The 12,794-nt window shown below is 40.1% G+C and overlaps 1 protein-coding gene across 2 annotated transcripts in view; it reads right to left on the bottom strand.

The window, feature by feature from the left end:
* The window catches only part of PACRG (parkin coregulated), a 428,345-nt gene that overhangs the window by 170,483 nt on the left and 245,068 nt on the right, over nt 1–12,794 (bottom strand). For both annotated transcript variants that reach the window (XM_073219869.1, XM_037023947.2), the window contains exon 4: nt 9,637–9,786. In XM_073219869.1, coding sequence (XP_073075970.1) covers nt 9,637–9,786 — 150 coding nt within the window. The remainder of the gene's footprint in view (nt 1–9,636; nt 9,787–12,794) is intronic.

Here is a 12,794-nt window from a genome sequence, read left to right as displayed (position 1 = left end):
AGGTTAAAACAAAGCTTAAAAGAGTGGGAGAATTACTGGGCAATAATCCTGTCATTATGGGTCAATAGCATTCTTGTTTTTAAAAATTTAATGCTGCATCATTAATTAGTTTTTTAGTTTGTGATCAAGATAATGTCAAGGCTTAAAAAATAAATGTTAAGATAAAATGTAGGACTTATTTTGGAAAAGCAGAGGCAGAATGGTAATAGGTATGCAAAATCTGAAAGTCACTGAATGGAGAGTCATTTCTTGTTCACTGCCATCTCAAAATGGATACAAATAGGCTCACAAAAAGCTATATTAAAGTACTGTATTTAAGGGGAAAGAAAGTAAATTGATCTTGGAAGGATCCAAATAGAACTTAGTCATAATTGCTGGCATTACTTTTTTCTTTATTACTTGGAACATTAATTCATGATGTACATGAGATTCTAATGCAGAAAGCAGGCAAGCAAAGAAATATCAATAATATTTGCAGTTTTTCTATGGAAATGTGTCCATTGCATTTTCAGTTCCTTCTTCACTGATGGTTAAGCTTATTCTAAGCTACATACATTCCATTCTGTCAATGTGAAAAATATAGATTTTTTGAGAAAGACAATAAAAATGGAAAGCTGATTTCATATTAAGTGGAAAATTCTTCCTAGGGTTTCCTGTTTGGCTCAAGAAAACCAAATGAGGTGTGACAGTCGGGATTTCAGAGGACCAGTTCCACAGCTTCTTAGGCTTTTCAAGAGACAGATGAAGGACAGATGAAGCCTTTTAAAGGAGCCTATGCATGGTGAAAAGACAATGAGCTTTCCTTAAAGGGCTCTGTCTCTGCCTCTGCTCTGCTCCTAGTCCCACCTGACTGGTGGAATTATCTAGAGAGCCCTGAAGGTGCTCCCAGCAGCCGGGCAGCACCAAGTCCCGGGTCTTTGTCATGGCTGAGAATCGAAGGAACCAGGGACAGCAGGACTGAAGGCCTGGCCTTGAAGCACCCGGGATGGTAGCGTGGGTGTGGGGCAGTTTTGGTACTGTAATGGGGCTTCCCGGCAGGGCAGAGGGGTCCTGGCAATGAGAGGCTGCTGTGAATGCAGGACATCTAGGGACTGAGGAAGGGGTTACCAGTGAGCAGCCAGAATGGGGAGCCGTCATCCCTGGGGTATCACTGAAGAGACCCCCACCAGCCCCGGGAATGGGATGCCAGGGCCAGGGAGCGTCAGGCAGTGATGTGCTCCCTCCTCTCTGCCCATCTCCCCACCTGAACATCCTGTGGAATAGACCTGTGCAGTGAAGGCTGAGCTGGGGTGGTGACAAAATACAAGGGCGGGCACCGTCTTTTCCTACTGCCAGCTTCCAGTCCTGAGCAGATCTGGGCTGGGGAAGGGAGGCCGGTTTGAGAGTGAGTCCAGTTCAGAGTTCTGATCAATCTGTTAAAAGAAGCAATTCAAAGCCCTGGAATTGTGTATGAGTCAGAGTGCCTTTGATCTTATGAGTGAGTAGAACAATTAAGGGCCCTGTTAAGTTTCATGCAGTGTCAGGCAAAGGCTCCCCCACTTATAAATTAGGCTTATTTTTTTTCTGTCTCCAATCCCCTTTTAAACTTTCCTTTTAATCATGTCATGAATAGTGACTATTCAACGTAACAATTACAATGCGGACACTCTTATTTTCTCTGCAATGTCCACACAGAGACCTCTAAAATGTCATTTGTTGGTGCTCATGAGAGATTTGCATATAAAGGAAAACGAAAATCAGAACTTAATTATCAGCAAATCCAGAATAAGTGATATTTTAGGCGATTTAAAAAGTACAAATTTTGATTTGGCCAAATATGGGAGCCTCCTTAAATTAAAGCTTTAGAAATCATTATGCGCTTTCTTGCCCAGATTAAGTAAAAGTTTCTGTTGCATAAATAGAAATGAACACTGTTTCTCTTGGGCAAATATCTGCATGCTTACTCATTTGGGGCCCATCTTGAGCTCTTAAATACATTGAAGCATATTGTACAGATTTCTCAAGGCATATCTTAAAGGCCTTAGCTGAAGTAATGGAAATCTCTCATTCAGAAATGTGCCAGTTTTCAGCTGGCAGCGAGGAAGTTACTGGCCAAGGACTGGGGACCAGTTGGAATCAAATCATTTTGTTGGTAGATTCTTTTGGAGTAGCTGGGGGTGGAGGGGTGGCCACCCACATATTTCAAGCATGACTTTGCAGACAGGGTGAGCAGTTAGCCAGTCATTCCCACTCTCTGCATCTGGGCACTCTCGGGTGAGCTGGGGAGTAGACACAGGAAACAGAATTCCACAGGACCTAGGGGAGAGCAATTTATCGTGCTTGTCTGAGCAGGTTTAGGGCAATTTCCTGAGAGGATGTGATGTTTGCTTCTGGAGAAAAAACAGGTACTATCTCCTGAGAGTCCCTGGACTGGGTTTAGGATGGTCACTCAAGGTCAAGAGCCACAGGTGTAGGTCACACAGCCCATCCCAACAAGTGGGGTATGGGGCACAGACAGCTCGTAACTGTCCCATCTCAAGCCTTTATTTTCATACAGGAGTGGCCCTTTTACTTAGCTTAGAAATGATTAATGGGATTTACCTACGAGTGTTGTTCAAGATGCACCAAACTTGCTGCTGAGCTGGGACTATCTAGATGTGCCTGGGCGTGAATGTGTCTGCAAGTCAGTGTTTTCCTGACAGTTTATTTCCTTAGGTAAAGTTATCTGGTCAACCCCTATTTATTGGTACAACCCCATTCTGGCTTGACCCTCTTGCCTGGCTGTGCAGGCAGGATGAGCACTGGGGCACGTGGTGCCGCCTGCTGTCCCAACGGGGTCCCTGGGACCCTCTGGAGGGCTGGTGGAAGCAGCACCCTTGAGTGAGAGCCTGAACTGTGAAAACATTTGCTTTCCTATCTTTGGTTAGTTTGCAGCATTTCCTGACATCTCCCCTACTCAAAACTGACTTAGATCTTTTCTGAACTAGACTGAAGGAAAAGGAATAGAACTTCTGATTGTTCAAAGAGGGAGTTCTCAATGGGCTTTGCAGAGCCACCCCCTTCTCAGTTATGGCTGTGGGAGGGAGTGCACAGCACACAGAACCTCTAACTTACTTACCAAAGACAGGATTTTATCTCCACGCACCCTGGGAAACTTATACAGCTTGTCCTGGGTTGAATTGTGTCCCCCCAAGTTCATGTCCTTTTGTGAACCTCCAAATGTAGACTTATTTGGAAATAGGGTCATTGCCAATGTAATTAGTAAAGTTAAGATGAGGACATACTGAAGTAGGGTGGGCCCTTAGTCCAGTCCTTACAAGGACTGGTGCCTTCAGAAGAAGAGACATGGAGGCAGACCCAGGGAAATGTCACATGGAGATTGGAGTGCTGCATCCACAAGCCAAGGATTTCTGGTACCGCTGGAGCTGGGGGACAGCCATGGAACAGATTCTTCCCCAGATGCTTTGGAGAGCATGGCCCTGCTGGCACCTTGATTTTGGACTTCTGGCCTCCAAAACCATGAGACAATAAATTTCTGTTGTTTAAGCCCCTAGTTTGTGATAGTTTGTTGCTGCAGCCCTAGAGAACTACTACACAATCTTCATTCAGCTCTGGATTCTGGTTTCCCTGGGTCTCACCCCGCCTAGTCATGTGTTTCTAGATAGAGACAGATAACTCCTGACAGATGCAACCAGGGACAACTAGAGAGAACAGCAAATATATATCCAATTTCGTGTCCCCACATGGGTTTTTACAATAAATTGGGTTGAAAATAAGCTTGAATGAAGCAGCCTGAGTGAAGAGGAAATTCATTTAGTAAGAGTTCGTAGACTTCCTAACAGCAAGGCCCTCTTATGGGCTGGCCACGTGCCAGGGGCATCAGTGAAAGCAGGGCAGCTCTGAGTTCCCCAGGGCCACTGCACAGCCACCAATGTTTGCAGACATATGGCCCTCCCTCTCTACACCCTGAGATTTTTGAGGCCCTAGCGGCTCTGCTTATAAATAAAACTTGGAAGAACAGGGACCTTAAATTTGGGGAAGAGAAGAGCAAGGGGAAGGAAAGTTTTATGTACTTGTTTGAGGCCGGCTGATTGGGGAAGGGATTAGACATTGTTCTGTGTGGTTTAGATTACAGAAAGAAGTCGGATGGAACGTTAGACATAGTTTTCACTGCAGTGTACTGGGCTGCTGCATGAAATAACGGAACAGCCTTAGGACAGGACTGAATAGACAAGCACTGGGCATGCAGAGTGGGTTGGTGGATAAATCCAGGCAAATGCATAGTAGTACCTACTTCTAGGCGTGCCAAGCTGCACGGGACGAAGCAAGCCCAGCACAAACATTGTCCCATGGAAATGACAGTCTACTACATCATAGTTTCATTCATTAGAGAGAGGTGCAGACCAAAGGGCCCCTGTACGGATCTGCCAGCTTTATTATGATCCTAAGATTCTTTTTACACCAACTAGTTAAATCTGAGTGGAAGGAGAGCTTAGATGAGTTGAGCTATATACACATGATCATCTCAAATGGAACTTTCAGGAACTGGGGAGTAGTAGTTATAGTATTTTCCTCAATAAACTTAGGACATTCAAATGCTCTCAAATCTGATAAACCTAATGATAAGGAAATTTGATGTAAATTTCTGAAACATAAATCACAGTCAAAAGTGTACATAATTCCACTGGGAATTCCCTTAATTATTAAATAAATAATTTTGGAATTCCAAAATTAAGGTTCCATGAAATAACATTTATATGTCAGTTATAAGAAAAAAAAGAATGAAGATTTTATTGGCAAACCATCAGCACCTAAAAGTTCATTAACATCTGAAAGGACCATGAGACTAGGCCCTAGATCTCACAGAAATATCTGTGAGGGTTTGAATGAGGTTGACAGAGAATGCTTAGATTCTTATTAGGAGTTGTTTTAAAAGACTATCATCATAAAGCAATTGTTTCCATTTTTTTAGAAACTACTTAATTTTAGGGTCAAAGACTTGGTTCAAACATTCTAGAATTTTGCAAATTTAATGCATTCTCATTACCTATATGGTCTAATGTGTGTGAATTTGAAACAAACATATCATATCCCTTTTCATGGACTTTTATTTATCTATATTAACTGCCCTACCCTAGATAAATCTACATACATGGGGCCATGTTTGCTTTCTACATACATAGGTATGTGTTATTTCATTTATATATATATTTGTATATTTTATGACATAGACTTATGATACTATTAGAGTCACAGATGCTTGGAGTCTTTCAACGGTTGCAGGTAGAGGCTGTTTCAGGACTACGGAAGTAGTTAGGAACAAAGAGGCAAAATAAAGATTGCCTCCAGAAAACAGGGTTAATGGATAGCTCTAATCTGCTGGCAGAGCACCGTATTTTAGCTGTAAAGGTTTTAATGCCATTTATTGGTGCATGCTTCTCAAATGCAATACACTGCATCATTAATTTTGTAGTTTCATCTCTGAAAGCTATAAACTGAACATTCATATTATCTTAATTTTCTGTAACCTTTAATAATATTTGTGAAAGAACACAGGAAAGAAGAAACTGCTCTTAAAGAAAGTATCTTTCTTTTATCCTGAAGCAGTGATAGGAAAGACAGCACGTTTCAGACATCCAAAATTCATTGCTTAGAATTAAGTAAAATGAGCTCAAAATCTTAGATACTAGTTTGGTTTTTCTAAAGAGAACCCTGATCCGGGCACCCCCTGTTTGTCACACATGGGCTTCTCTTTAAGACATTCCTTAGCACATTAGTCACATACTTGAGCTTAAAAATTATGCCAGGAAGGGATAGACTGAAAAACCAGTTATCCTTGAGTGAATTCCAGAGTCTTTAACTTATTTGACAACCCATCTGGCATTTGGCAATGAGAAGAAAGATGAACCCTTTAAACAAAGGGGTGCTGCAGCTGGGAAACCAGAAGGCCCTGCCTCATCCATAGGTGTACAGAAGATCCAAGCAGACGGGTCACTCAGCAAAGGGACACAGTACATCAACACACTCAATTTCTATTCATGCTGCTACATCATAATTTACATGGTATTGCTGTATTTGTATACAACATTACATAATATATGTATACAAATTGCATATATATATAATGTTCTATATGTATACATATTGCATATATATATAATGTTCTATATTGCTATCTTATTTAATACCCAGTCAAGGCCAGGCTCTGCCTCTGCATGAAGGAGCTGTGAGTACATTATCTTGAATCATCATGCCAACCTTGCAAAAAGGGTGCTCTATTATAAATATTTTATATAGAATATTCAGAAAAATTTAAATTTAAAAGAAATTAGAGTTCAGAAAAGTTACATGATTTGCCTAAGTTCCCATCTCTTCTGATTCCAGAATGTTACTCTTTAGCCCACTTTACAATTCCAGCTCAGATTGTTTCTGTTCCCTCCACCTACTATGGCCCAATTAACTTGGTGGAAAAAGTCCTTCATAAATAGAAATACAAAGCTACTCTTTCTCCTGGAACCGGAAGGATCTGGTGGGGCTGGTTAGTTTTAATAGCTACAGAAGTGTAGACATGGCCTAAATGCAACCTCTACTCCTTCCTGCCCTCCTTTACTTCCCCAGGTGCCTTGGGAGGACTCTAAGCCTAGGGCTCCTCATTGCAGGTGCCCAGTCCCTAGCTGCTCAACTCCCACTCATTTCCAAGAAAGTCCATTTGACAATGAAATAGGAAAGAAATTGCAAAAGGGAGCAGGCAGTAGAATTAAGCTAAAGGTTGCACTTTGAGGGAACACTGACAGAAGGACAAGGTCATGATCTTTGAAGGAATATTCTTTCATTCATTCTTTCTTTCTGTCATTTATATCTGGTCATTCTAAGAAATATTCTGTGGTGGGACTTAATAGAAATAAATTGAATTTGATTTTAATAAAGCATTAATTTACGTGAAAGAAACAGGGAAAAGAGGAAACAGAAATGAGGGAAATTATTCTCAAATACACTGAAATTGAGGATTTTTTTCTAATTCTACATGCTATACATTTTTGTTATAATTTTAATTGTAAATAAATATATCTGCTACTAAAACATCAGCTTTAATAAAATAAATATATATGGTTCTGTAAATATGAATGAAATAGCTATAATCATAAAGCAGAATTTATTAAAATGCAATTAAAGATAACTTACTTTTCAACTGAAATACTACTGTAATTGGAAATCCTGTGATAAGCTTCTTCTGGTAGTTTTATAGCTAGAGTTGTCCGATTGTGTAATATGACCCTCTGGAAACACCACAAACTGTATTCTGGCAATGTACTGACAGGTTTCTAAGGTAAGTGGAAAATAAAGCTGGAGCAATATTTTTTCTCTCAAATGCCAGAGAGATATTAAGCAGAATAATAGCTGCATGTCAAATTCCTGGTGCAGTCACTTAGAAATGGTGCAAAATAATTAGCCATGTTTGGGACCAATTAAGGTTATGGTATAAACTCAAAATTCCCCACATCCATAAAATCTAAAGGGGATGTACTCCTAAAGCCAGCCACTGCTTTTGTTAAGTGCATGAATGTTTGTGAGCTAAAGAATTAAATAGAAAGTATAATAAGGTAGATGTAGACACCAACTGTTCTGGCTTAATAGTCTGAGCTCCCAGTGACATGCATCTGCCTCTGTGCAGCTGTACTTACTTTTCTCACAGGTTTCCCTGAGGACGAGGGAGACTAGAATTGTCTTTTGAATATCACTGTTTTCCTTCTTTTACACAAAGATACAAAGTGATGTTTAAAGTGAATCCCAGATTCTGTTGCGCAACAACAAAAGCATTGGGACGGTGTGGTGGCAGCTGCCACCTCCTTCTTGAGCAGGGGAGGGGGTGTGTGGGCACTTGTCCTCCATGACGGTCAAGTACAGAAGCAAAGGTTTACGCGGGAGAAAAGTCACAGAGACTTTTACAATAAAACATGGAAATAGTAATAGTACACAGGTTTCTCTGAGGACTAGTGAGGAAACGCAAATTATGCACTTCAGAAGTGTTAACTGTAACAGACTTCTGGACATTGTTATTTCCTGATTCTTCCATTTTTTAATAACTCATTTCTACCTCAGTCTCTATTTCTGTACTTCTCTATCATCCCTATCCTGTCTCTATCATCTCTATCCATACTTCTATCATCTCTGTCTCTGTCATCTCTGTATCTTCCTCATGGTAGCTAGAATAGAAAAACGTGTTTTTTATGAACCGTAATTGCACAATATACACACATGGAGTCATTCTATAACTGTACAGATATTTGATGCTGCCATACAGTAGAAATATGAATTATAAATGAAGATTATTTAAGCAAGTATTTTCCATAAAGTAGAAATGCTGTTACTAAAACTCTGAGTTTATTAGACCACAGGAGATTCAATTACTAATACCCAAGTTTCACTTTCCTGAAAGAGTAACCATCATGTCTAAGTGTCCACATGAACTCTATGGCTCTTCAAACACTGTGAAATGGATATCAACTCACTCCATTGCAACTGTTCTTAAGTCCCCAAAACACCAATTGAAGTCCTTTTTACTAAATATGTTTGATATTAAACATATAAGTAGGTCCTACTACTGAAAGGATTCCATACTTTTCTGAATAGCGTGCCTGATTTAGGAGACTTTTAATAGCAATTGAGGAATTATATAAAAAAAATCGTTATTCCAAACAAAGGACATGTGTGTGGTGGGAACACTTAGTTTTTTGTTTGATTTTTTTCTTGTGTGTATAATAAGCAGATTATGTTGCAAAATTTTCATGCAGTGTTCCACTAAATTACTAACTTATTTACATGGCTGTCAGGAATTAACTTCAAATGTTGACTTACACTGTGCATATGAGAAATATGGTATTTCAAAGTTAGCAACATAGAAGAAAATTAGATTCACATCATTTCAAGAGGCATGAAAGGAAAACCACACTGTGAATGCACAGATGTACATCTACTGCCTGCCAGGAGAGCTCCACAACTTGCTAGTACCTTTGTTAGGGTAAATTAGAATAATCTTAGCTCAGCAGTGCCTTCCAAAGCTTATAGCATATTATTTTTTTAATAAATGAAATAAATGTATCTATCTATACACATTTCTTTAAATCAGTACTCACTATCAACTCCATAGCTATAAATTATCTATTTTTCTATTTTCTTTTTTAGAAATGGGAGAACATATATTAAAACTCTCCAAACCATCTTACCAGATTTTAGTAATATTGCTTTAAAATTCATCTGAAACTAATTAATAAAAATGGACTGCAATTTTACAGGACATAGCTACAGGTAGAATTACTATCAAAAGGAAGGACAAACTTAAAACCACTAATGTATTCAAAAGACTATTAAAAAAACTTTACAATTTAATTATTGGAAGATTAGAGAACTGCTTCAGTGCTTCTGTACTGAGTAAGTAAGTAAGCTGTACGTGTGAGGAGTAATAAATGAAATTGTTAATTTTACTGTTTCCCAGGGGAGTAGCGGGAGAAGGGGTGGGAGTTATACTGGTTAGATCTGCAAATAGGTCTTGGTTTATATGCAATAATAAATCCTAAATGTGTTGCTCATTAACTCGACTTCAAAGCACTCCCTTTTTTTCAGGGCTTAAAAGACATTTTGACTCTTGGGATAACTCACCATTCATATTCTTAAAGATGTTCAGGATGGGGAGGATTTGACGGTAATAGGGCACCAAAGCTTCACCCACCATCTCAGCTGACACGACCAGATGCTGAAGGACTTTGAGAGTGACGCAGATGACCTGTCGGTTCCGTAGATTCAAAGCATCTGTGTGGTAGGAAAAGGAACACGCCAAAAATGAAAAGCATTAATTTCTATAATGTTGAGGCGAAGTCACCCTTGAGACCATTTAATTAAACTGCTCTACTAGGGATCACCAATGGGATGAACCATTACTATTACAGCTTTGAATGACGCACTACAGCCATTAATGTTATAAACAGCATCTTGTTTGTGTGTTCTTTGTTCTCCCAACTTGTACTGATTCCTCTCCAACCCTAAGAAAGTAGCTCATCATCCTTCACAGAAGGGGCTGGTGATGGACATGTAGCATGAAAGATAAAAGATCAGCTGGTGTCGCTGGAGTCAAGGGACCGCATGAAGCTTGGCAGATATATTTTTATGCAACAATCCCTTCTGGTTAACAATCCATGCTTTTCTTAAAACAATTGGCATGAAACAAACATTTACATGTGAAGGGAGGATGGGTATGATGTGTGTGAGTGGAAATTAGAGGCTGGTTACAAACACCAGTGATGTTTTTGGTAGACATGAACACAAAGTGACTATATTTAGAGTCTCAAGAAAGCAGGGAGAGAAGCAAAATTTTAAAACTCAGAACTTTAGAAGGAATCAGCAGTAAATAAAAAACTGAAAGAATACAAAATGGTTTTAAAGAGCAATTCTGAATGCACAGTAATAAGCTGTACTGCAGAGAAGACAGGGGACAGTAAGTCACTCGGTGCTCCCCCACTTGCAGGGTCTGGAAGGCACCGCTTGCTTGAGGGTAGGGGCCCAAGACACTGATAACCGGCCAACTGCCTCACACTTTCTTGGTCCCAGCTTCTTCAATCATGGGAAAACCTATTGTTTACTTTCTAAAGTGACTGAGTGCTCCAATGTTTAAATAGAAGAGCTATATAAAGCACCTATTGTAGAGGGTCATAGGTGGTGACTGTTAAACTGGGATGCCCCAGAGTATTCCAAGAAAATGTCAAAAGCTCTTACTCATAAGACATTCTATCTTCAAGTCAAGAAAAGCTTGACTGTGACCTTGAAGTATGTGCTGTTTACTGAAGGGCAAAAAGAACCAGATTATCAAAACTGATGACACCACAGTCAGTGTACCTGTGGCCAGTCCTGGAATTGTTTTTGAACTATGGCTCACATTTCCAACAGCTTGGATGTTCTGGCACCTCAAATTCCATTTGTTCCACCATAAACTATCTTTTACCTGTGCTTCCCATATTTAGTAATGGTGCAACCAGCCTCCCAGCTGCCCAGGGTCCCATCTGTTTTCCATCCCTCGCATCTCTCTTGTTGCTCTGTCTCCGCAGTATCTCTTGAATGTGTGTCCTCTTCCTGTTCTCACCTGCACCCCTCTGGTCCTGGGTCTCCATCCTCACCTCCTCTGCCCTGGAGAGTCCCCATCTGCACTGCCTCTCCTCTGGTCTGGCCCTTAGGAACCCCCCCACTGGAGTACTGTCATGCCCTCCTACACACCTTCCTTCTTCCTGTCTTTCTTCATCCTCCCAACCTGTCTTTCCACACTGCTGCTGGGTTAACCATTTTAGAACATATATGATGATCTCACTACTTACTCAAAGAGTTCAGAGTCTCCCCCACCCCATTTCCTATAGACTAAAGTACAAACTAGCCAAGCACAAGGGCGACACTTGGGATAAGTTTGAACCAAACTGAATGTAAATAAAAAATCCAAGATTATAAAGTATCATTTAGTGGTTTCATAGCTATTTCCACTGGAACCATTAGAAAACTAAAAAAAATAAAATGTGGTTAGCTTCATTCCCTCCAGCAACAGAACACCTCAGGGCAGTCCCATGATGCCTGGCGCAGCACAGACTACCACCTCGTTTGGTCTGAAAGTACAGATCTTCCTCAACTAATGATGGGGTTAGGTCGCGATAAATCCATGTAAGTTGAAAATGCATTTAGCATACCGAACATACTGGACATTATAGCTTAGCTTAGCCTACCTTAAATGTGCTCAGAACACTTACATGAGTTGGGCAACATCATCTAACACAAAAGAGATGTTTACTGTCTTTCACATAATGTATTGAACACTGTACTGAGAGTGAAAACAATGGTGGTATGGGTGCAGGAGAGTTGTAAGTGTATGGGTTGCCCTTATGTGACTGACTAGAGTCTGCAGCTCCCTGCTGCTGCCCAGCATCACGAGAGAGTATCATAAGGCATATTGTAGCCAATGAAAAGACCAAAATTCAGACTTCAAAGTGTGGCTTATATTGAATGCATAATGTTTTCATACCATCATAAGGATGAAAAATCATAAATCAAATGATTATAAGTCAGAGACTGTCATTAACACAAATGTAATAAATGGAGATGTCTCAGCTTTAACTCAGGGAACCAGTCTAAATATAGCTATGGAATTTGATTGCATGATAGCTTATTACTACAGCATTTAGGCACATTGCAGGCCACACCACATATTCTGTAACAAAACTAGAAAAAGAAGGCTATGATTTAGCCTAAAGGTTGTAGTAATGAGATACTGAAGAGTAGAATGTCACAGTAGGAAGGCAGAAAGGGAAAATAGCTGGTAGAGTATCTCAGTCAATAGTGGGGGCTCTTTTTGTCATTTAATACAATCTAAAAGTTGCTTAATCTTTTCAGGAAGCCAAGGGTTATTGAACCCTGCCTACCTACTCAGCTCAGTTTAATAGAAGAGAACTGGGAACTTGCAGAAATGTTCTGAAGTTTATGGGCAGTGTATGGCCCATACATCACTCTCAGACACCCAGACATACATGGCTCCCAGACACCAGGACAGACCCAAGGGATAAGTAGATGCTACTTAGGTATTCCAAAGAGGGAACAGCATGCTAGCGCTGCCCACTCTGGGATAAAGGAGTCTTTTTACAAGGTCTGCTCCCTCACAAGGATAAAGTTCTACTTAGTGACATACTTTCAAAAAGTTTACCAATAAGCTAAACATGTTTAGGGTTTAGGACTGTACAGATCTGCATGATGGTTCATACACTACTAACATATACTGAACACCTCTGTAT

The sequence above is a fragment of the Manis javanica genome, chromosome 13, assembly GCF_040802235.1.
Source record: "Manis javanica isolate MJ-LG chromosome 13, MJ_LKY, whole genome shotgun sequence".
Taxonomy (NCBI): domain Eukaryota; kingdom Metazoa; phylum Chordata; class Mammalia; order Pholidota; family Manidae; genus Manis; species Manis javanica.
Note: the sequence above shows the minus strand (reverse complement) of the source record. Positions and strands in the feature narration are given on the sequence as shown.